General features: G+C 39.5%; 1 protein-coding gene across 1 annotated transcript in view; it reads right to left on the bottom strand.

Annotated features, from left to right (window-relative positions):
• Positions 1 to 946: 946 nt before the first annotated feature.
• Erp44 (endoplasmic reticulum protein 44) overlaps positions 947 to 25185 on the bottom strand; it is an 89838-nt gene continuing 65599 nt past the window's right edge. The window contains exons 7-12 of the mRNA XM_052714964.1: positions 23400 to 23457; positions 20099 to 20215; positions 16637 to 16748; positions 15594 to 15735; positions 4516 to 4618; positions 947 to 2318 (exon numbers count right to left, since the gene is read on the bottom strand). Of these exons, the coding sequence (XP_052570924.1) occupies positions 2217 to 2318; positions 4516 to 4618; positions 15594 to 15735; positions 16637 to 16748; positions 20099 to 20215; positions 23400 to 23457 (634 nt within the window). The 3' untranslated portion in view covers positions 947 to 2216. The remainder of the gene's footprint in view (positions 2319 to 4515; positions 4619 to 15593; positions 15736 to 16636; positions 16749 to 20098; positions 20216 to 23399; positions 23458 to 25185) is intronic.

Raw genomic sequence — 25185 nt, 5'->3', positions numbered from 1 at the left:
CTGGCTGCCCTGGAACTCGTTCTAACCAGGCTGGCCTCTAATTCACAGAGATCTCCCTGCCTGTCTCCTGAGTGCTGGGATTAAAGGTGTATGCTACCATGCCTGTCTAAAAGCAGTCTTGATAGTTATGTTTTAAAACATTTTATTACCCTAAATTCTCTTCATGGGGTGCACTTGAACTTGTGAAGAACATTTAATAAACTGGCATCAAGTCCTGTTGAGTGCTGAGCACTTTCCATGGTATAAAAATTACTCAAGGCCACTTTGTTTCTTATTTTTTCAATAAACACTTGAAGATGACTACTTAAGTGTCCAAACTGGTAGCCACAGACACAACGTTCAGAACCACTGTCCTTAATGCCTTCACCATCCAGAGAAGACAATGGCAGTGGCAGGGCTACAGCCCATGTCCGGCTATGTCTGAATGCTACATAACGCACCGTCTTTCACTTTAGATGGCACCCCTGCCATTGTAGGGCACACTGAAGATGTGCTTGCTCCTTAGGGCCTTCTTTCCGATGACTATTCTCAGCTAGCTGTCTGCAGCCCAGGATTCGAGTGGTATCTTCTATTATTTTTCAAACCTAATTACAGGATCACAATTTATTACAGCTGATTTTTTTGGTGCTCTTTGGACCTTGCATGTGAGCTTGCTGTGTACCTGTGAGTTTTCATTCTGAACCCTTCAGATGTGGTCAGTCTCATCACTGAAAACAACAACTGTGATCATATCACACTGACTAAAAGCAATAAAGTGACAGAATAAAGGCCAGCTTCTAGAAAGCTCTGTCCTAGTTTTCTAGTCACAATCTGATGACATATTCTAAACATGCCCTTATAACCTCATTAATATTTATTATTCTGAATAAAACTACAAAAACTATGGACAAAGTCATGCATAATTAAGAACTGGAAGCTGATTTTTAAAAATAACAGTTATTAAATATCCATTATAAATATTCATTTTATTTTAAAAGGATTGGAAGATGTTACATATATCACATACTACATATAATGGCACATGTCAACCTTTTAAGCTTAAAAATAATATCTCCCCGAACTGGGACTGACTTATATCCCAAGGATAAATGACCCTTGGCCTATAGCACCACACCCAGGCCCCGAGGAAAGGCAGTTTTGAGCCTGAATGACCTCTGGCGATGGGATTCCTGATATAATGTGGAGGGTCTTCTCCCTCCGCTTTTATCCCTGGCAGTACTGAGGCCTGGCAGGGACGTTCTGACTACACACTAACTGCAGGTGTGGGAAATCAGAGAAGCCAGAGGGGGAAGGCCCTCTAATAATTCACAATAGTTGAAAATGGGAGAAGAATTTAAAACGTTATGTTCCTTAACATCTTTGTCTTTGCTCTACATAACTATAGCAAAACTACAAAAGACAGAAGGAGGCTTACAATAATTGAAATACAGTTTCCCTTTGAAAATGGAAATTTCTAGACAGAAAGAGCCTTCAACGTTTCTAGTTCAACACTAGTAACCCACTCCACTGGTGTCTCTGCTTTCCTGATTGCAGGGTTAAGTCGTTCACAATTTTGAATGCCATCCATATGCCGGTTTCTCAGACAAACACAGAAATTTAATAATACTTTCACGTTTTTTTTCTTAATTCATAAGGACAATTTCTGCCAAATGCTCTGGCTTATGGCTCTCCTCCTCTTCATAGTATGTTTAAGTTACACATTAGGAATCCAAGAAGAACCACTATGGAATTTTCATAAGCAATGCCCGACCAATCAGTACCACACAGTACCCAGTGTGAAAATCTTAGGTCTTTAGAGTCTATATCCCCTTAGCTTTCCGACCGTGACAATAAGAATCTGAAAAGGAGAAAGCAGAAGCACACACGACACGGGAGCAGGCCGGGTTCTCTGCCTTCGCAGTGTGAGTGCGAGTTAGCGGGACGCCCTGGCAATACCACCTTCCGCTTGCATTGTAAAAACTGTACAGGACAGATTTAAAGTGGAGATAGGCCTCTGGTTTTTATTGTATTGTTTTTAAGCCCTAGCAGATTTTTAAAAAAGAGGCTGTATTAAATGACAATGCATTTGAGTCAGGGGGAGGAAAAAATTAAAAACTCAAAACTTCTTTCAGTTTATTCAAAATAAAAATACACATAGAATTATGAAAATATAGGTTTACTATTTCCACCACATAAGCCAATGCTGCTGTTGAAGGGCTTGCAGTGTTCTTGAGTTTTTACAGCTCATCTCGATCCCTCAATAAAGTATACCTATACTCGCTGGGCGCCAGCTTCTGGAAGGAGCTCTCTGGAGGACTGCTTGCTACATCCTGGTCTTGCTACAAAAGAAAGAAAAGAATCTTCGTACCAAAATGTGTTATGGAGTTATCATACTTTACTATTACATGACTGGCAGTGGCCTTATAATTACTTGCTCACTAATAAATAAGAGAAAAAGTGTATGCCAAAGTCAAGAGGTAAGTTTGCGATCTTGTTTCCTCAGGTAAATGCCCCTACTCTGTTCAGGACATGGCTGCCACAAGGCCACTGACTCTGGGCCCGTCACTGTCACTGACAAAACACCAAATACGCAGTGCTTCCTAGAGAACCCCCTAGAGGCGGCACAATCTAGTTTGGCCCTAACCCTACACTTTCACAAATGACTGCTAAGAGGGATTGCTTTGATACAAACGATCCCTACTCTGTTAATAAACCTGCTATTTATCAACAATCTTAATTCCAGAAATCAGTAAAACTTGGTTGAGATGAGGAAAACCACTCAGTCCTGTAACAAACCTCTGTAATACTTATGTGCCCAAAGTAGAGAAAACACAGTGAAACCATCAAGTGCCTCCACGAGCTCTGAAGAAAAGCAGCACTGTCTGCATTTTACTTTCTCACTGCGAGCATCTCAAGAGCAAGCTTCACCACGGGACAGTCCCCACAGCGGACAGTCTAACAGCGATTAGTGTGTGCCCATGAGAACAGAAGTAGATAAGGCCTCTAGCCATTTGATTTTGCCAGGCTCCACTTCCTCAGTAAGCATTTTCTGCTGAAATACATGTTCAAGCTGAAATTACATTACTGTAAACACAGTATCTTGTACCCAGTTGGTTTTAGTACAAAAATGTGACTAAAACACATGGATAAATAAAACACTGTCTAAGGGAGAAAGTGAAACAAAACAAAACAATGCAATATGGTAAACCAGATGTTTTTCTTTAGCATATAGAGCAGTGGTTCTCAAACTGTGGGTCGTGACCTGGGGGTGGTGATGTTGGATGATCCTTTCACAGGGATCACCTAAAACCACTCTGCATATAAGATATTTACATTATGATTCATAACAGTAGCAAAATTTCAGCTGTGAAGTAGCAGCGGAAATAATTTTATGGTCAAGGGTTACCACAACACAACACGAGGGAACTATATTAAGGGTTGCAGCATTAGAAAGGTTGAGAACACTGGTCTAGAGGAATGAGCAGGCTTTGTGGGCTGAAGAAAACAATTACCTTTGGATTACTGTCACTAGCAGAATTTCCCCTGTAATATTAGCTTAACGACCAAAGAAAAACCTGACCTCATTTCTCAAATAAAGCATATTTATCAGCTTCCCATGAGAACTCTTGACTTTGAATCTAATCTGACTCCCAAATAAGGTAAGGAAAAATTTAGTTTTTCTTTTTCCTTGATAAATACAAGTTCTTTGGACAAAGTAGTAGACTTAAGTTCTGGCCTATAAAACAAGTGGTTTAAACTATATCATCTCCCTCTTAATTTCATGGTCATAATAGATTTGATATAAATAATAACACATCAACATGCAAATGTAGGATTCTTTCAAAAAGGAGGGACATACAAATTACTTGTAACAAAGGTTACAAAATAGAAATAATAAAATTTTCAGGCTTTAAAATCCATGCATCCATCTATTCTGAGAATCTACCTATTATTATTCATCAATCTAGATAGTAACATTTCCATTGAGAATTTGTACATGAATAGAAGCTAATATAAAATATTGGTGAATAGTTGTTAAGCATTCAAACATCAAATGAGAAAGCTGCATTGCGTCCTAAGTTTTGAGCATTATCAATAATGCATCTGTGAAGGTTCTTAGAATGGATGAGGGAAATAAGAAATCATGACTTTCTTTATAGTGAGGGTGTATGTCCAGCCACAGAAGCAAGCTGGAACAACCACTGGAATCCACTGACTTGTTTGCTCATCTACTCTCCCAAGTCCTACTTCTTCCTTCTCTCTGAAGCTAAAAGTACTTAACTCTATATAGCCATGTTCCACAGAAATCATATTCAGACCACCCAAGTTCAGATGATTGAGAAATCAGATACAACACTCTACAACTTTTCTGGAGGCCTAACATTTTCAAAAGTAACTTTAAAGGAGCATAACTTGAATATGTTGTCGTCAGTTCAGGATTTCTACAGAGGTATCAGAAGCTAAAACTCTAGCTCAGGTCCCCTGTGAGGCCATCTCAACAGAAGATTTCCCCAATGGCAATCACCTAAGTCCTACCTCTCCTGGGGCTGTATCAGTTGGGTCAGGTCCATGATGGAATTCTCTGTGCAGTTTTCCAGAATGCAGGTCAAATACAAACTGCTTGAGCTTTCCAGGAACTCTAAAAACAAAGGCAAATAATTATTTAGCTTCAACAGCCAAAACTGGCTGACCACTAGTTTATTAACTTCATCATGCTGTAAGAAGTATTTTACTATATCCTACCAATTCTACCATAACTACTATAGGCAACTAGATACTAGTTTAGGGTTTTAAATTTTTAGGTATATGTGTGAATGCCTACATGTGTGTACCAGCACTAGTGCCTAATCTGCAGAAGCTGGAAGAGGTATCAGATCCCTTGGAACTGAAATTACAGATGGTTGGGAGCCATCAGGTAGGTGCTGGAAATCAACAAGGTCCTCCTCTGCAAGAGCAGTCAGGGCTCTCAATTGCTGAACTACTTCCTCAACCCCTATGTTCTAATCATTGTACTTGTTCCACAGAAATTTTATTACACTTACCATTAACAAAGGTGATGCTATCAAGATGCTGTATTCCAGATGTGTTTTACTATCCTTTAGATATGTGTGTGTGTGTGTGTGTGAGAATTCATATATTTTTAGCACCACACACACATATACATAAAACAAAAAAATCCTATATCTTCCAAATCCACACTAAAAATGTTGGGATTCGAAGGGGAAAATAACATAAGAGGGTAATCACATAAAAGTACTGTTTTATAACTGGAGCACTAGTAAGCGCCACTCAGTGTCTCAAAGCATTTGAACCCAGCATGAGCCTGTCTACAGATCCTATCCCCTGAAGTACAGTCCTCTTCTGAGGTGGTCCAGACTATGTGGAGCAAAGCAGACTTACAAGGCAGACCTTCTTTGGAATTATCTCCTTGACTTGTATCCAATAAAGTACGAACAAATGATACCTATAAGGCCAATCACTTTTTGCTATTCATTGATTTGCATTCTAAAGTCTTTGCCAACATGATTTTTTAAAACTGAAGTTGATTTGCTAATTTGATAAGTAACAGATAGTAGGATTTTAATTTACATTTCTTGACAAATTGAATGTTTTCTTTTCATTGCTTAATTTATACTTCTGTGCACATTAACTGCCTGCCTTTTATGGAGATTTTGGTGCTTTGGAACATACATTATATACTTCAAATAGAAACCTATTGTTTTTTATATCTATTACAAAAATTAAAATGTACTTCCATACATACTTTAGTTCCTTGAGTATAACAGACTGACTTTTTAGTATTTTTGTTTTGTTTTCATAGCAAAGAATAGCTAGTCTGTTAACATTACCAGTTTTTATTTTTCCTTTTAAAATTCTATCCTGAGGTCCTAGAAGTGCCGTTTTGGTTGTTTTGTTTTGTTTTTTCCACTTTCAATAACTCCCACTGAGCTGTACCAACCAATAACTTCATTGTACACCATGCTGACTCCCCACTAGCTCCAATGCAACAGAGACCAGCAGGTGCCAAATGCACAGTTTACAAATACAAATGACTGTCAGGTAGTGTATTGACAGAATGCCTTGCAAAGGTTCTCTGTTGTAAAAGTAATTGCACATACAGCAGAGATAAACACTGAGAGGAGATCAATTTACATTGCTTCTGACATCATCTTCTGTCACCCCACAGCAAAGTGCTGAAGTATAAAATTCAAGCCACAGACTTAGAATGTTTTATCACACCTGAGATAATGCTGCTGGTTTGTTTACAAATTCCTAAGACCATTAGAACTACTGCTAGTCAAGGAATACTTTATGAATGAGTAAATCCTAAATGTGACAATTGAGAATACTCAAGACGGGCTTTTCACTGACCAGAATTTTCCCCTTGTCATAAGACAAGAGGGAAGAAAGAATTGTGAGCATAAAGCAAAGGCCAGGGAGGAGGGCAGACTTGGACGACATTGTGAAGCAGATGGATTATGGAAAAACTCTTAGCTAGCATGTGCTTAGAAACTATCAGTCATTATTAGGAAGAGACAATCAGTGAATGATCAATAAATTATTAGAGAGTAGACAGCATGGCAATCTGCAAGAAGACTGGCACAATAAATAAATCCTATTTTTATTTCAGGCTCTAATTTTCCTAATTGGAACACTAAGTGTGGAGCACTAAGTCTCTTCCACCCTCTAAACTTCTTGTTTACAATGATTTATTTTTAGACACAGTGAAACGCACACATACAAAACCAGTCAACTGTGACCACCCTCTGACAAGTGCGCCACAAGGAAGAAACTAGGTTTATTATTTTCAAAGAATGATGCATAATAGATCATTGCTTTCTTTTTAAACTTAAGTTCTGTAACTTGTTTTGTTGTTTTTGAGACAGTCTCAGCATGTAGCTGGGCTGGTCTTAAACTCACAGATCTGTTTGCCTCTGCCTATCAGCAAATGCTGAATACTGCTGAGCCATGGTGTTATGGTTTTTTTGGTTTGGTTTGATTTTTCCAGACAGGGTTTCTCTGTGTAGTCCTGGCTGTCCTGGAACTTACTCTGTAGACCAGGCTGGCCTTGAACTCAGACATCTACCTGCCTCTGGTTCCTGAGAGCTGGGATAAAAGGCGTGCACCACCACACCCAGCTAAATTCTCTAAGTTTTAACAAATGCACAGCATCTTCTTACCACCTCCGCAAACCAGTTAAGATCTCCAGCACTTCTCTGCAGTTGGACCTTCCTTTCCTCCTAACCCCTGGCAACCACTCCAGTGTCTGCTGATCCTATCCATACATACACTAATACATGTACTCACAAGAACGTTTTTTATGTTAATATACATTTGACATTCACTCACCTTATATGTCGCCTATTTATTGCCAAATACTATTCCCCTGAGGAATATAAAAGTCTATTCATTTGGATTCTGTCAGGATTTTGGGGATCAGAAACACTACAACAAACCCATGTGCACAGATTTCTGTGTAAATTTATTTTCTAGAAAAGACATTGGGTCAGACACTACATAGATGCTTAACTTACAAAAAAACTGTCAAACTGTACCAGTGTGCCACCAGACTGCAGCCGACCTACATGCTTGTGAAGGCAGGGCACTATTGCTATTTTACCTCCTGCAGCTGAAGGATACAGAGCAGCATCTTCCTGTGATGCTAACTTGCATTTGTTGACTATATAATGACCCTGGGCACCTTGCTTGTGTCCTAACGACATCTCTGTATCTTGTTTATGTTTTAACACCATCATTCACAGGACAAAGGTTTATAACTTGATGAAAACCAATTTATCTTTTTTTTTTTTTAAGTGTTTTTGATGCTCTCAGAACTTTGTCTTCCCGATTTTTAAGGATGTTCTTGCTTATGTTTTCTACTTAGATCTATGATGGATTCTAAGTTAATTTTTCACGAGAGGGAATTCTTTCTTGGTATGAAGATGTTCGGTTGGCCCAGCTGTGGTAGTTTGAAAGAAAATGCCCCCCCCAGGGAGTGGCACTATGAGGTGGTGTGGCCCTGTTGGAGGAAATGTGTCACTGTGGGGGTTGGCTTTAAGGTCTCGTATGCTCACGCTACGCCCAGTGTCATAGTTGCTTCTGCTGCCTATGGATCAGGATACAGAGACCTCAGCTCCTTTTCCAGCACCACATCTCCCTGCACATCACCATGAGGATAATGGACTGAACCTCTGAAACCATGAGCCACCCCCAATTAAATGTTTTCTTTTATAAGAGTTGCTGTGGTCATGGTGTCTCTTCACAGCAATAAAACCCTAAGACATCAGTCAACTTGGTAACAAGGGATAATAATAAAAACAGTATTGGATAAACAAAATGTGCCTTTTAAGAAGGTCTATCAGGCTGGGCATGGTATAACATGCCTGTACTCCCAGCTAGGAGGCTGGGGCAGGATAACCACAAATTCTAGCCAACACTGGACAACAGGACCCTCCCTCGAGTAAAAAAGGAGAAAGGGGCTAACAGTGCAGCTTACTGATGCAGCATTTGCCCAGCATACAGGAACCCTAGGCTCAACTACGAGTCTCAGAAGAAAGAGCCTAACACAAGAGAAAAGGGGAAAGGGAAAGTGCTAGTTCCACCAATAACCACATTCTTCCTCACTTCAAACTTCATAGGGGAGGCCCCCAGGTAACAAGATTCCATAGATTCTCAGAACAGACTTTAGTGATAACCTAGCAATATTTTCTCCTGGATAGCCTTCTGAAGTCTTTGAACTTCTACGCTGTTCTAACTTACAACTTCCAAGATTAGGAGATGTGCTGTGGGATGGTCTGTATGTCAAATGTGTTGCTCTGATTGGTCAATAAATAAAACACTGATTGGCCAGTGGCCAGGCAGGAAGTATAGGCGGGACTAACAGAGAGGAGAATTGAGAGAACAGGAAGGCCAAGGGAGACACTGCCCAAGCAGCATGTGAAGATGCCGGTAAGCCACCAGCCACGTGGCAAGGTATAGATTTATAGAAATGGATTAATTTAAGATGTAAGAACTAGATAGCTAGAAGCCTGAGCCATTAGGCCAAGCAGTTTAAATAAAAAATAAAATAAAATTAAAAAAAAAGAATGGAGGAAACAGGAAGGGAAGGGAGAGACTGCCTGGAGCTGCCTCCAGGACAAGGAAGATGTAAGGTACCAAGAAGCCACGAGCCACGTGGCAAAGTATAGATTAATAGAAATGGGCTAAATATAAGAGTAAGAGCTAGACAATGATAGGCCTGAGCTAATGGCCAAGCAGTTTAAATAATGTCAGAGTCTGTGTGTTTATAAGTGGGCTCTGGGACTAGCGGGACTTGGCAGGAGCTAGAGAGAAATTCTCCAGCTACAGAGATGGATCACTTGTTAAGAGAACAGCTCTAGATAGTTCTGTATCAGTGGACAGAACTATCTGGCCTTGCTTTATATTGCTTCATGTACTAATTTGCTTGCACCCCTCCTTCCTGACAAAATGAGAGTCACCTGAGCTTAAGGAATTACAATACTTATTTATAGTGATTTGGTGTTTGGGGAGAAATAACATGGAGCCCAGAGTTGGGACATCATCATCATCAGAGTAATCGACTCCATTTGGGGTGGATATGACAGTAAGTAACCAAAATCTGCAAGGAATGTCCTGCAATCTCTCTAGCTGCTGTTTTCCTGTCACTTGAAACCTCAGACAGTTTAGAGAAAATATTCACTGACTACAGTTTTAAAGACGACCAGTTTTCTATGTGTATGTGTGAATATGCCTAAGTGCATGTGTGTGAAGGTGCCCACAGAGGTAGAATTAGGCATTAGATCTCCTGGAGCTGAAGTTAGAGGCAGGTGGGAGCCATGAGTCATGGGTTCTGAGACTCAAACACATGTTCTCTGGAAGAAAGAGCAGCAAGTGCTCTTAACCACTGAATCACCTCTCCAGCCCAAAGACAGTTAAGTTTTCTTCACAGTCCTTGAACAGTTTTATACGGTTTTTCTCAGGCTACAGAACAGTACAGTATTTTTACCTGGGTCTTGAAATTATCTCTACTCTTCCATCTTCATACAAAATCTATTCCTTCCAAGCCAAGGCTCACAGAACTGTGATCTAATTTCGTCACTGGGAAGCACTAGCTCTTCAAATACCAGCATTTCCACTGCTTTCAGTTACTGGAATGTCTCTGTTTGCACATAGTACTGTGAGCTGGGACTCTAGGATCCAGTAGATTTGATATAAATCTTAGTTTTGCTACTGGTTATCTGTGTGGTCTTCCAAGTCATTTTACTTCAGGAAGATTCAATTTCTCTAAAAAGAAGATGAGTATTCTACTGACAGTCTCCACCTCCAGCAGGCATAGATTTCTCTTTTCTTACTACAATCACACTTCCACCAGATGACTCCAGAAATGCTGAGTTATTAAGTAATAGTAATAACAGTAATTTATGGAAAGTGCTTATCATTTCAGCCTTAATTACCAGGCAGCACAATAACAATTATACACGCCATTCAGTGTGTCAGATTCACCTTGCTGCATGCTTTATTGGTGTAACACTAGCATCACATAGGCTTAGCACTCAGCTCTCACAGCATGTTCCACCTCCCAATTAAAACCCTGTTAGCAGGAAGGGGAAATTGGACACCTAAAGGAGAAATTAAAGAGGTGAATTATTTCACAGAGCTTCAAATGCAGTGGTATTTTTGTTTTTTTGAAACAGGGTTTCTCTTTGTAGCCCTGGCTGTCCTGGAACTAGCTCTATAGACCAGCGGGCCTCAAACTCAGAGCTCTCTCTGCCTCTGTCTCCCGAGTGCTGAGATTAAAGGTGTGTGCCACTTGCAATATAGAGAAGATCAGTTCTCATTGCCAGGTTTCTTTCAAGATTCCTATTGGCTCAGATTTACTCCCCCACCCCCCACCCCCGCCAAGGCATGCTATGCTCCTAGATGACTAATGAGCTCTACTTAGCCAGCAGCCCATTTCTGGTCCAGAAGGCTACAGCTGAGGAATAAAAAGCCTGGGTGAGGTGATAAAGAGTATTCTCACAGGGCTAGAGATGGCTCAACTGTTAGGAGTTCTTGCTGCTCTTCAGAGTAGACCTGAGTTGATTCCCAGCACCCACAGCCAGTAGCTCATAACCACCTGTAACTCACTCTCACAGATGGCACACAAAGACACACATAAATAAGAACAAACTAAAGCATTTGTTATTTTTTTAAAGGAATATGATTGCTAGTGCTTGTTTGGGTTCTCCAGGACTCAAGACACCAAAATGAGATTCCAAATGCCAGTGTTAATCTGACTTCAGAAATGTAGAACAGGACTTAAGCAAGTTGGAATCCTTCAGAGTACTCCCACAACATGTAACACAATATCCCCAGGAATTTAATTAAAAAAAAAAAAAAAAAGCTGAGCATGGTGTTTGGTTGTTGACTTGTAGGCCTATTTCCAAGAATAACTTAAGACTTTATAGTTGGAAGTGAGTTTCTCATTAAAAAGAGATCAAAAGTACACACACCCTCAGATCTACCCACAACTAGAAGCTGAGAGGTGTGCTGATGAATTTCATCAAAATGGCACACTGGCCAGGGAGCATTTCAATGTTAAGTACAGTTACTGCCTGTGGTGGTTTGAATAAGAATGGCCCCCATAGGCTCATATATTTGAATGCTTACTCATCAGAAGTAGCACTACTTAGAAGGATTAGGAGGTGTGGCCTTGTTGGAGTAGGTGTGGCCTTGGAGGAAGTGTCACTGGGGGTGGGCTTTGAGGTGTCAGAAACTCAAGCCAGGCCCCAGTGGCTAACTCTTTCTCTGCCTGCTGATCCAGATATAGAACTCTCAGCTACTTCTCCAGCACCATCTCTGCTACATGCTGCCATACCACCCCCCTCCCCAGCCATGATGACAATGGACTAAACCTCTGAAACTATAACCAAGCCTCAATTAAATGCTTTTATATTTTTAAAGTAAGAGTTGCTGTGGTCATGGTGTCTCTTCACAGTAATAGAACACTGATTAAGACATTGCCTGTGGGCTCCCAGAAAGCCCAGAAATCAGTGTTCTCTCTCTTTGAAAGCATCTTTCAGCTTGAGCATGTAGTCTTTGGGAAAACGGTAAAACAAGACACCCAACTAGATAGGGTGGCCAGATCTCACCCAATAGTAAACGCTCACACAACTGAGGGCCCTCTATGTGATATGAGGTTTGTTTTCAACATGCCTGGATGTTAAGAGAAATGGATTACAAGGTAAGCTGCTCTGCTTTTAAATCCAACACAGCCTTGCTCTCTCAACTGCCTGATTTCCTCCCTCTCAATAGGTGATCTTACTTGCCAGTTAAAAACAAGAACTTCAACAGTCTTTTGCTGCAATCCATCAGGATCCCCAAACAATCCACAAAGAAACTCTGCTCCCCAACCCCTTCAGAGTTAGAAGGCTATTATTCCCCTTCCTTTCCTTCTCATCTCCTTTACGATCTCTACTTTACTTCATGGAGTAGCATCGTCCCCATCTCAATCACTCTTTACTCCATTTGACTCTTCTTCACAAGCACTTAATCATGTTTAGGTTTTCCACCCAAGAGAACTAAAATTACATAATCCATTTCTCTCTGGAACTGTCCCCACCCCTCTCATTTATTCTTTTTATAGGCCAGTTTCTTACAAGAGCTTCTTTTTTTCTTTTTCACTTGCAACTTGTTGCAGTATAGACTATCAAATCTAACAGATGCTTCAGCCCTACCTCATAGTCGGGCAGTGCTTTCTGTCTTCATCTCTATCTTGTAGTCGGGCAATGCTTTCTGTCTTTATCTCTATCATATAGTTGGGCAGTCCTTTCTGTCTTCATCTCTATCTTGTAGTTGGGCAGTCCTTTCTGTCTTCATCTCTATCATGTAGTCGGGCAGTCCTTTCTGTCTTCTTCATCTCTACCTTGTAGTTGAGTGCCCCCTTCTGCTTGCACTACTCCCTACTTGATTATCATGATCATCAAGCGTTCCTTGTTTTTTTCTGCCCCTCTGTTAGGTCTATGTTAGGAGTACGATATGTTCCAAACAGGTTCAGGTTTTGAATGCTTAGGTCCCAGGTGATGGCACTGTTTTGCGAAGTGTCAAGATTTTCAAACATGGGGCCTAGGTAGAGAAGTAAGTGCAGGATTGCACTCTTGAAGCTGACCAGAACCCCAGTCTGCTTCTTTTTCTGCTTCTTGTCTGATAGGAGGTCAGAACTTTCTGCTATCCATTCCTATTGTCACGACAGCTTCCCCAAGTGCACAAGATCTAGTGGCCATGGACTGAGTCCTAGGAGCTCTTGGAAACCATAAGCTAAAATAAATCCTTTTCCTGTAGTTTTATATTTATTATAACAGATATTCTATCACAAAGATAAGAATGTTAACTAATACAGTCTGACTAGCCTTCCCCAGTCTTCTGTACATGTTCCTTTCTCAATTCTTTTCCTGCTTTGGGCAACCACCATTCTACTCTCATGTCTTTGAGTTCAACACCATTTCACTCCCATACAGTAAGATCACACAATCATCTTACTCAAAAAGTAAGATTATGTAATTTATCTTTCTGTGCCTGCATTATGTCACTTAATATCTCCCTTAGTTATCTATGTTATCACAAATGACAGGATTTCCCTCCTTTGACAGGTGAATAGTACTCCTGGTATATAGGCCACATTTTCTTTACCCATTTTTCAGCTGATGTAGATGTAGGTTGATTCTGCATCCACATGCTGCAATAAATTGTGGGAGTGCAGATATCATGTTGACATAATGATTTAATTTTTTTGGGATATTGTTCTAGTTTGCTTTCTGTTGCTTTGATAAAACACTATGACCATAAGCAACTTGGGGGAGAAAAAAGTTTATTTTAGCTTATATTTTCAGGTCATAGTTCATCATTACAAGAACTCTATTAATTCATGATTCCATTTTATAAATTTGTTCATTTCTTTAAGGTTATCAATTTGTTCACACATTTTTCATTTTATTTCTGATACTCTTATCCATTTTATTTCTGTAACATAATTTATAATGACTCCTCTATTTCTTATTTTATTTACTGAGCCTTTCTTTTGCAGTCCAGCTAAATGCTTTTCAATTTATCTTTTCAAAAATTTGTTTCATTGGCTTTCTATGTTTTTTAGAGTCCATTTCATTTGTTTCTGCTCTGATTATTTTCTTAATTAAAAAAAATTTGATGTCTTTAAGTGTTTCATATGCAGTGTGTCTGTATATCACAGAAAGCAAGAAGCAAATGTTAGATGCACTGGAGTTTGGTTGTGAGCCACCATGTAGATGCTGAGAATCAAACCCAGGGCCTCCAGAGGCAACTGCAGACTCACCTCTCTGGCTCCTTTGCTCTGGTTTTTAGTGTTTCCTCCACTAACTTTGTGCTCCTTTGTAAGCCAAAGACTTAGCCAACAGCTGCATACTCCTCAGCCTCCAGTCAAGCCTCCAGGTTCCAAACCAGCCAATTGGTTTCAAGCAACAGGTCAACATCCACAGACCTAAACTCCAAACCATCTCTAACAGGAGAAAGTTCCACCACCTGCCCAGCATGGGGCCAGCATCAGGCTCCAGAAGACCCAGTTATAGTAGATTTTACACACTTGATATCCAGCATAATGACTATCACTTAGAAGATGTAGAAAAACATTAGATGAATTAATAGGTTAAATGATACTCTTTGAGTGTAAGTAAAATTAAAAATGACCTTTGACATACTTTATGAGTTATAATACAACCATCTACTAGGATTTATTACAATTTCAAGGCTTACAGAACAGCCATCATGTCTCTCTCATTTTCACAAAGCTCTCATTAGGCAGTGTTACTATCAACCCTACTTTATACATGAAGAAAGAACAGCAGTTCAGTGACCAGCTCAAGGAAGAACTCAATACTCCATGGGTTTCAGAACCTCTGAAAACTCACATCTCTACTGAAATATTCAGAAGTATGTGGGATTACTGATTCTTCAGTGAAGCTTCAATTTGATCTCTTGCAGAATATTTTGAGATTGAGAAAATTTAAGTGAATTGTTCAAGAAATATTTAAGTGTGAATTACTTAAATTATACTGCTTATAATTTTCATATATTAATACTGCAAACTTTTAATTGATGTACTTCATATCCCTGAAGCTAGAAAGATTTTGGTCTCTGTATTAATCAAAAGGCTTCCATGTTTATTAGTACCTGTCCTTGGAAAGTTTCTAGTTACATGCCATTACAAATTCCTGGTCATAGAATAATTCTGAGTTGTATATACATGCCCTTAATGTTCTTACAACATTCAATCATGAGCAAACAAACATTACCAGCAATGTTTCAGCTGACCTAGGATATGTATTTTCCTTGATATAGCAAAGACTAACCTCAGAGTAAAGCGAATTTCTCACAGTACACAATCTTTCAGAGATTAGTTCCCAGTTACTTGACATTTGTAATTCTCTAGTCAGTGATGGCACACACACACAATGAAAGCAGGAGGAACCACTCTAACTTATTACATCCACCCAGGAGTATTACTTCCACAATATACAGCTATGTAAAACAAACAAGCAATTGTTTTATATTCAACTTTGTGGGATGTATCAGTAATTTTAAAAAGAACAAAAAGAGATACTTACAATACATCCTTAAAGTCTCCAAAAACGTACATATGCCTAAAACTGTCAATAGCTATGACAGGGCAATCTGCTGGAGTTTTCTGGATATGCAGAAGAGGATGTCTAAATTTGTCACAATCTGCATGTAAGAAATTTATTGTACCTTTGAAAGAAACAGAATTTTAAGAACTACATTAGAATTTTAACTGTATTCTCTGATTATGAACTCTCAAAAACAGCATAATAAACAACAACATCAATATTCTTGAAATTAATACAGACCAAGAAAACTAGAACCTAAACAGAATATTTAAAAGAAGCACATTTTTTTTTTTTTAGTTCTCAGGGCAGAGTATAATCCCCTTAGAAATGATAAGAACACTCAAGTTTGAATGCTACTGTGAATTTTTTATTTCTTCAATTGGCAGTCATCTGCTGTGCAGGCTCCCCAGATTCTGACAGCAAGTCCCCAAGTCTAACACATACACTGTTCCCTTGGGACCATCTTCATGCCCCTTGGGGCCTAGTTGGCTATTTTTTAATCTAATTTAGACCCAGAATGTCTACTAAATGATTCAAATATAGGCAGCGCTTTACCATGCCACCAGTTCACATCATTTGACTTTTTATCCTCAGTACCGAGAAGCTGTTTGACACCCCAAATTCTGCTAAAATACCATGGAGAAATGCAGACAGCTGCTCAACTTTCATACAGAAATAAATGTGGATCAGAGTGTGTTGTCTCTTAGCAATGTCTCTGGAATGTGTCAGAGAAGCACTTAGGTACCAGGAAAAGGGTCCCTAAACAATACTGTTCACATAGGACCACTTTTCATGCTATTTACTCTTTTCCCTCTATACAAGTCACAGAAAACAAGAGCAAATGCACAGAAAATACCGCTTTACATCAGAACTCCACTGCTTCCTTGCCTTTATATCCAAACCCACATGTTAAAATAGCTGATTAAGCTTTTAGCCTAAGTGTGTTCAGGCCAAATGCGTAACAGGAAAGGAACAGAAAGGTAGTGAGAAAAAGATGAAAATAAACACCTTAAACAGTCTACCTTTTTCACTTATTAATTGTCGGGCTACTTCATTCTGGAATATTTCTAAACTTTCTGTATCCTCTTTCATGTGGAAGAGTATGAGAAAAGGCAGTCCTTCTTCTGTCAATTCCTGCAGAAAGAGGTTTTTGATGAAGATCAGTGGCCTCTATTCAGTTTAGCTCTTTCCCAAATGTGGACTTGATCCATGTAACTAACAATTGCAAATAATCAGGAAAAAAGGGTTCCAGTGGTGTGAAAAACAAGACTTAAAAAGAAGGAATTCAACCATCTGCATCTTAGGTATGAACACTAAGGAAACACACATGTGCTGCTGTTTTATAGACATGGATTCACCTGAAAGGTCCTTGGCCAATCTGTTAGCCCAGTGGTTCTCACTCAACCTCTGGATTTTGACCCCCACAGGGGTCACATATTTCAGATATTTACATTATGATTTATAACAGTAACAAATTACAGTTATGAAGTAGCAATGAAATAATTGTATGGTTGGGAGTCACCACAGCATGAGGAAACTATATTAAAGGGCCACAGCATTAGGAAGGTTGAGAACAACTGTGTTAGCCAGTACTACATATATGACTACAGGGGCAGCCTCTTGAAGCCAGTTAGGGTGAGCAAAGAAAGAATTATAGTCAGTTCTTAATCCAGGAGTGACATGAACATTGATTAGTATTGCCAGTCTTCACAAGTAAAACTGGAAACACAAGTGTGCCAGCAATAAATAAATCTGAATCATAAATCAATGCTTATTCTAAAGTGTATTATCAATACATTCCACTATGTGAGACCAACCCAAAGGTGGGAAGTGTTTTAAGGACCGAAGACAAAGCTCCACATTCGTCATTTCAATATGCACACATACAAGGCACTGTGAAAATGGCAAAGTGCTATTAAAACTTGTATTTTTGTTATGTGAGAGTATAAGAAACTTGAGACAGTAGATTTGAGTCATCTAATCCTAACAAAAGCCATCTTCTTATTTGTATGAAGAAGTCCAGAAAGGTCCTCTTCATGTAGTTATCTACATTAGCTGGCCTTTTGATTTACAAACTGCCTCAGCATGAAGCACAGATATCATTTATCATTAATAACCATTTTTTAAATTCTCAAGACCTATCACATGAGACAAAAGGCTTCCTTTTGGTTCCTATCTCACATTTAAACTTGTTTCACATGTATATTTGGATAAATAATTAAGCTTATTATATTATCCCTTCTTTTAATTGAGAGATAACTCTCATCCACAAAAATCCACCATTTTAAATGGACAATCTGCTGTTGTACTCATAAGGTTGTGCAAAAATCCTCACTCCCTCCGGAACACACTTGTCACCCCAAAGATAAACCTTACATCTATTAAGTATCACTCCCCATCTTCCCCTTTCTTGGCATTACATTCATCTTTTGGTAATTTGATTTAATTTTTTTCTTCCTCATCTTTTCTCTCTTGGATTATGGTTTGTTAATGCTTATTTACTGATCCACGCTTCTCTCTCTGTACTCTCCTGCCCTAGCTTGCACCTTCCCCTAGTGCCATCATCAGCTCATAGGATACTTTAGCTCTGCGCACAAACAAAGTTCAATCTAGAATTAACAGGTAGGCTTCCAACTGCCTGCCTGTCCACATCGCAGTCTAACTAGCATGGTAAGCATGCAGAATGAGTGACAGTGCTCTCCTATTTCCACACTCCTCAGCATCCCTTTCTCTTTCAGCCCTTGCTTCAGGACTGCACTGTCTCCTCGTGAAAGTAGCCCCCCATCCCACCCTGTTTCTAAAGGAAAAATTAATTTTCTCTTTGAATTCCAAGGCTTTCCTTAGTGTCCCTCAGTTGGCACTGAGCACATATTGTTCCTTTCTCTGGACATGTCAAATACTGACTGACAAGCCCCGAGGACAGATAACCTCATTTCATTCCTGGTTCTGCTCCCAGATTTTCCATACAGAAGGATCTGGGCAACACAGGACAAAAAAAAACAAAGAAATGAGTGCTACTTAATCAATACTACTGTGAAAGAAGACTGGCCACTTCCCACAGAGGAGATTTAAGAACTAGGAAATTCAAATAAAAGCACATGTCACCTGACTTTATTACACTCCACAGAAGTATGCATGAACACGCAACTATTTAGAGAGAAACAACAAACAGATTTGGAAACATATGATATTAGTTTGAAATACATAGCAGTGAATTTTCCAAAATGAAATACACAGCAGCTGGTAGCTCATGCTTCTCAGGCTTCTATGTCTATCCGTGTCTACACCAACAAATTCTTTACTAAGCATGTATAAAGTATTCAGAAAGGCTCTAAGACAACCTGATTCAAGAGAAAGAAATGCCTTCCTATGATTAATAAAGCATGGGTGGTGGATTCCAACATATACTGCATCTTCCGACTCATTAAATGTGGGCTGTGGAGATGGCTTGGTGGCTGAGAAGGCCTGCTCTGTGACCCTGATGACCCAAGGGAGATCCCTAGCACTCATACAAACAGTCAGATGCAGAAGCACCTGTACTTCCTCTTGCACATCTGTACCTCCTTTCACACATCTGCAGCTCCCCTCCCAAGGAGATGGGAAGAGGAAGCAGGAGAATCTGCAGGAGCTCACATGCAACAGCCTGGAATACACAGTTCACACAGAAACAAGAGAACCCGCCACCAAACACAAGAAGAGAACCAACTTGCAAGCCCTTCCCCCATTACACACAATGAGTCAATAAAAGAAATAAAAAATAAAAACAAAAGAGAATTATTAAATGTGGCAACTTCCACAGGGGGAAGGAAATGTTCAATTAAGATTTCCAGGTCTCAACTTTGAAATTGTTTTTGAAACTATTCTGACAAGAACTGCCAAAGCACGTGTATCATGTACCATTGTTCAAATCTTCTTTGAGCCTTTGAGCTAAGATAAGAAAGAAAAGTAAGTATGCTAAACACACAAAAGGTCTATGGAATCAAGAAACAACCAGACATCCATTCATCTGGTGAACTATTATTACAGAGAGTCTAATCTGTCCTTGTTCTCAAAGTTAAGGACAGTAACAAAATGAAAAAGATTTCAGAATAACCATTCAATTGTATTTTTGTATTCTTTTAGAATAGATAGGAACAAGAAAAACCTCTACTGGCAAAGGACTGCCTACAGTCACTAAGACCTGTTCTTCTAACGGGTGTCCCCTTAAACAGAGACTTGTACCCAACAGTGGCTATCAGAAGCACATCAGTTACTTTCAAGTTCATTTTCAAGAGTACTAACAGCTGTTGCTATTACTAGAAATGTGAAAAGGATTCTAGAATAGGGAAGGTGTGAAGCCAGTGCCAATGCACTATGAAAACAGCTAAGACACAGCTGTGCCCAATGTATGACTCTCACAACTGGTAACTCTAAACAGCATGGGAACAGAGGCAATGAGTTCTTTCACACAACGGAATTAAAATCACCCACACTGGAGTCCATACCTCTCCATTTTCAAAAGTTATTTCTCGGACAAGAGGGACACATTTGTCTTGAATCCAGTTGTAAGTTACGTCAAAATTCGTCATAGATCCCAAGTACACCATGTCTGGCACAGAACGCTGTTACAAACACAGAAATAAGAATTAAGATTACTGTAACCTTTGCTGGCAAAAACTACATTTTAAAATCAATCTACTAACTCAGAAACATCAAATATGAATTTCTAAGAAAGAAGGTAATAGTTTTGTCCTTTTTTAAAAAGGACAAATCTGTGCTAATTGGGAACTTGGTAATCTAACTTGTGATATAAAAGATTCCTGCCCCTCAGATTTAAGACAATTATCTATCATCAGCTTCATCAAAGTCAGGCAGCTACATAAAGAGAATTACCCAAATGAATTAATTAAGCTATTCCTTTTAATAGAAAATGTTAGAAAATCTGGACAGTCAAACATACTTTGAAAAAGAAAAGATGCTGGGAAATCTAAGGTAAGTGCATCTCTAGTAAGAATCACCTATGACTGTTTCCACTCAAAATTAGAGCACAAAAAGCATAGAAAACGATTTAAAAACTAACATTTAGTTCAGTAAACTTATTGTGTCCAGCACTGTTATAGGCACTTGGTGATAAGTTACTTACTTCTCCACATGGCATGTTCTATTACCTCCACCACTTATTTTTATTAATGGCAAAATCCAAAGCACTCAGAAGCTAAGAAACACTCCCAGCATAATACAGCCAGAAGGCACAGACTAAGGCCAGCGGCCATGCTCACTGAATGCCCACATTACACTTAAGACACTACTGGGTTCTTAATGATACCACTGAGTAACTACTATTAAAGAAACACACCCAAGAAAACACAGGCAAATGCCCACATGTCCAGGTTTGAAGACAGCTTGTGCGTGGCCTCTAAAAGTTCACGAGCTGGAAACTTGGTCCATGTGAGGATTCAAGAAGCAATAGAATTTTTAACAAAGTGGTAGAACGTGGAGAGTCATTAGGTCACTGAGGTGCCTCCCCCATAGGGATTAATGTAGGTTTGCAGGATTAACTTGTCATAAAAGAGCAAATTTGCTCTTGGTTAGTCTCGGTTTCCTCTCACCACGCAGCCCATTTTGTACATCTTTCTCCTTTCTACTCCTTCACCACGCTGTGACAGTTCAAGGGAGCCTTAAGAATATCAAACAAAAGGAACCACCTGGTCCTGGACTTTGAGCTTCTCATGTGTGAGCAAAAGAAGCATCTTTTCTTCTTAAGCACCCACCTTAGATATTATATTATAACGATAGAAAATGGATTCAAACACTGACTGAATTAGGAATTGAAAATGAGCTACAAAAGTAATGATAAATTATTTCTCTACATAAAAATTAATTCTAGTGCCAAAACATTATAAACACATTAAAATAAAAACTGTGATGTTGGCCAGGTGTGGTGACACACAATTTAATCTCAGAATTTAGGAGGCAGAAGCAGGTGGATCTCTCAGTTTGAGGCCAGCCCAGTCTATATAGTGAGTTCTAGGACAGGCAGAACTACATAATAGAGACCCTGTCTCAAAAAACAAACACACACACACACACACACACACACACACACACACACACACACACACACCAAAAAAAAAAACCAAACAAACCAAACTATGACCTGAAAAAAATATTCATGTTTCTATCTTTGGGATGTGAAACATTCATACTGATAGACTTTCATGTCAATTTAAGATAACATTCCTGGAAATTTTGCTTCTTAGTTCCTACCATTTACTCAGGCAAAATCAACTATTTCAGTGTTTAAACACACTTAAAAACAAAACTTAGTCAAGGGGAGAACCTACCACTGTTATTCTGTCAAACAGATACAGTATTAAACTGACTCTTAACAACTCATCATTTTACACCCACAGATTGATTCATCTCTCGGCTCTCAGCAGAGAAACTTCTATTTGCATAGATGGTGATTAACACAGAGCTCCACAAGTGGCCAAGGTGCAGAGATTAGGAAACTATGGAAGGCTCAGCCCTAAAGAGAACATATATACTGCATCTCTCCTCCCAAGGCTCGCTCAGGCATCAGTACAGAAGGGGGCAGAAGGAGTGTGAGAAGCAGAGGGGTTGGTGGGCACAAGGAAACAGCGTCTTCTGTTCACAGCAGGACAGCTGCACTCATGAACTCACAGCTGTTGTGACAGCATGCACAAGACCTGTGTAAGCCCAAACCAGACCAAATCCTACATGGGGAGGGGAGCTGGAACACAAGCCCATGCCATCAGTTGAGTTACTGGCAACCAATAACTACAGGGACAGCTAGCTTTCTCCAAGAGTGTAGTACCTGCTAAGTCAATCACTCTCTAGTGGAAGGTCACACACCTAAGAATAGTTAAGTACTACAAGTTGGTCTTGATGGATTTAAAAAAAAAAAAAAGGAGATAAAGTTGAATGGGCAGGGAAGGGGGGAATAAATCTGGGAAAAGTTGGTTTGTGGGGGGAATAAATACAACATTATATGAAATTCTCCTAAAGAATACTATCTATGGGCTGGAGAGATGGCTCAGAGGTTAAGAGCACTGGCTGCTCTTTCAAAGGTCCTGAGTTCAATTCCCAGCACCCACATGGTGGCTCAAAACCATCTATAATGAGATCTGGTACCCTCTTCTGGCCTGCAGGCAGAACACTGTATACATAATAAATAAATAAATCTTAAAAAAAAAATACTATCAATATCTTTTTTTTTTCCTTTTGGGAAAAAGGAAGAAAGGGAAAATAACTTGCCAAGTTGAAAACAACCTAAGTGCTTTTACTATGGAAAAGCTAAGTCATTTCCCAGCAGGTCTGGAGGTGGGCAGGAGTAATGCAAAGGAGTGGCCAACATGGCTTGCTCAGCATCTGAGTGCAAGAAGAGGGGGGGAAAAGAACTGAAGCCAGGGGACTCCAATGTCACTGCAGGTCTGTGACTTCAGGCTGCTGCTGCCCAACCTTCACTATGAACATGGGTTACTAGACCATGACACTTCTCAAAATTACATCACTTAGTCATGGTAGCATAAGCCTTTAATCCATACTACTCTGGAGGTTGAGGCAGGAGGGTCTCAAGTTCAAGCAAGCCCAGGCACCTTCGTGAGACCCTGCTTCACAAACAGAAAAGAGCCAGGATGTAGAAGTGTCTGACCACTTGCCTGACATACACAAGCCTTGTGCTCAATCCCTAGTACTTCTCCTAGCATTTAAAACAAAGTCATTGCTTATACTATACGTGTATTAAATATGGTGTCTTAAGCACACTGTGAAACAGCAACTCACCCCTGGTGGTTTGTAGATTAAATTGTCTCCACTGTACCTTTCTGGTTTTGAAACATCTCTGATAGGAGGGAAAAAATAATAATGTTTTAAGAAAAACACTTGAAACAATGTACTTTAATAAAACAGAATTCACTAATCACTGCAATGTATGAATTATAAAAACATGAAATAATAGACTTGTTCACTACCTGTCCCTTTCACTAGACTATGCAATACCAATATAACCATATATTTAAAAGCAAACTAATACGAGGCAGACTTCTTAAAATAACATTACAGTCAGCTGCTCTGGTATTAGGATTTTACAAGTCTGGATTGAACGGATGAGCATGATAGTCATTTTGACTCTAGACTGATTTCCACCTATAGATTAAGGACATTTATTTGTTCACAGATATCAATAAAAAATACATTAACTTTTTACTTCTTATTTTTTAAATTTGGCAATTCTAAGAACAAATGAATAGAACTAACCAATATCATAAAAAACACAGTTTTAGAAAGCAGCATGTCTGTATACTTGGACATTGTCATTTCCTGGGCCTACTACAGTATCTGGCAAATAAATATTTGGTCTTGTATAACAATTATTTAACTAGAAAAGTCTTAGAGAAAAGAGTATTCTTCTCTTCTCCTACATAATTTGTGGATTAAATAAACACCAATACACCTTCAGTTTCTGACTACATAGTCCAGAAAAAGAAGTAAAGGTGCTAACTGATGAATGTAAGGAAGGCACTCTGTGGGGAATGAGAAGAGGAGCTATGAGGAGGAAAACTGGGGCATTTTATTGGGAGGAAGGGTGGGAGGGCAATACTGAGAAAAAGGGAGAAAAGGAAGAGGGATAAGTAACACTGAAGATGTCTGAAAAACCAGAGGGAAACATTAATTTATGGTTACTTAAGAGTACATATACATTTATACATAAATTTTTTTTTTTTTGTGTGTGTGTGTGTATGTGTGCGCGCACAAGTGCACACATATGTGTGGTTCAAATTAAATTACACCACTTGGTGTGATGCTCCCTCCAAGACCCATAACTATCCAACAAAAACCTAAGTGTCAGGCCTGGAGAACCTTCCTTCTAGTTGTTGGTAGGGGTAGTTGAAGAGACTCCCTAACTAACACAGGGTATTAACACTGCCCTTAGTTGCCCCTTAGAACTTGAAGGGAAGATCCCATTGCTGAAGACACAAAAACTTTGGACACAGGACTTAGAGGAATCAACCTGTAACTGACCTGAAAGCCTCCTCCCTGAGGACTTGCTCTCATAATATCCAAAGGTGCTATGCAACAGCCAAAGGAGAAAGAACACAATAGCCCTACCCAGTTATAAAGCCTGCAAAGCAAGCAATGACGAGCATGACAAGATATTCCCAAGGATGTAATAGTGGCACCCATTAGGGGCCAACGAAAGCTGTGTAACTGGAGTTAAGGCTGCTCATCAGGAAGGAATCCATGGCTTGTACTGAAAACCTAACCAACTACCCACAGCTGGTGAGGTCATGGAACCTAGAGAAGAACCTACTACTTCTGTTTTCCTAAACTGACTACATCCCCAGATACATGTAGCTCCTCACTCATTAGAGAAGCTTCTTTTGTCAAGAGAATGAGACCATTACAGAAAACCACAACCGTTTAAAATTCAGGCAACAACTGGCCATGAGGTACCAAAGCCAGTTGATACATTTCTAATATAACCTCTACCCCTAAGGCTCAGGAAACAGAAGAAGGGACAGAAAACTGCAAGAGCCTGAGAACTTGGGTGTCTGCTGGGGGACTGTCT

This window comes from Peromyscus californicus, unplaced genomic scaffold, assembly GCF_007827085.1.
Source record: "Peromyscus californicus insignis strain IS unplaced genomic scaffold, ASM782708v3 Scaffold_5__1_contigs__length_169319896, whole genome shotgun sequence".
Lineage (NCBI taxonomy): Eukaryota > Metazoa > Chordata > Mammalia > Rodentia > Cricetidae > Peromyscus > Peromyscus californicus.
Note: the sequence above shows the minus strand (reverse complement) of the source record. Positions and strands in the feature narration are given on the sequence as shown.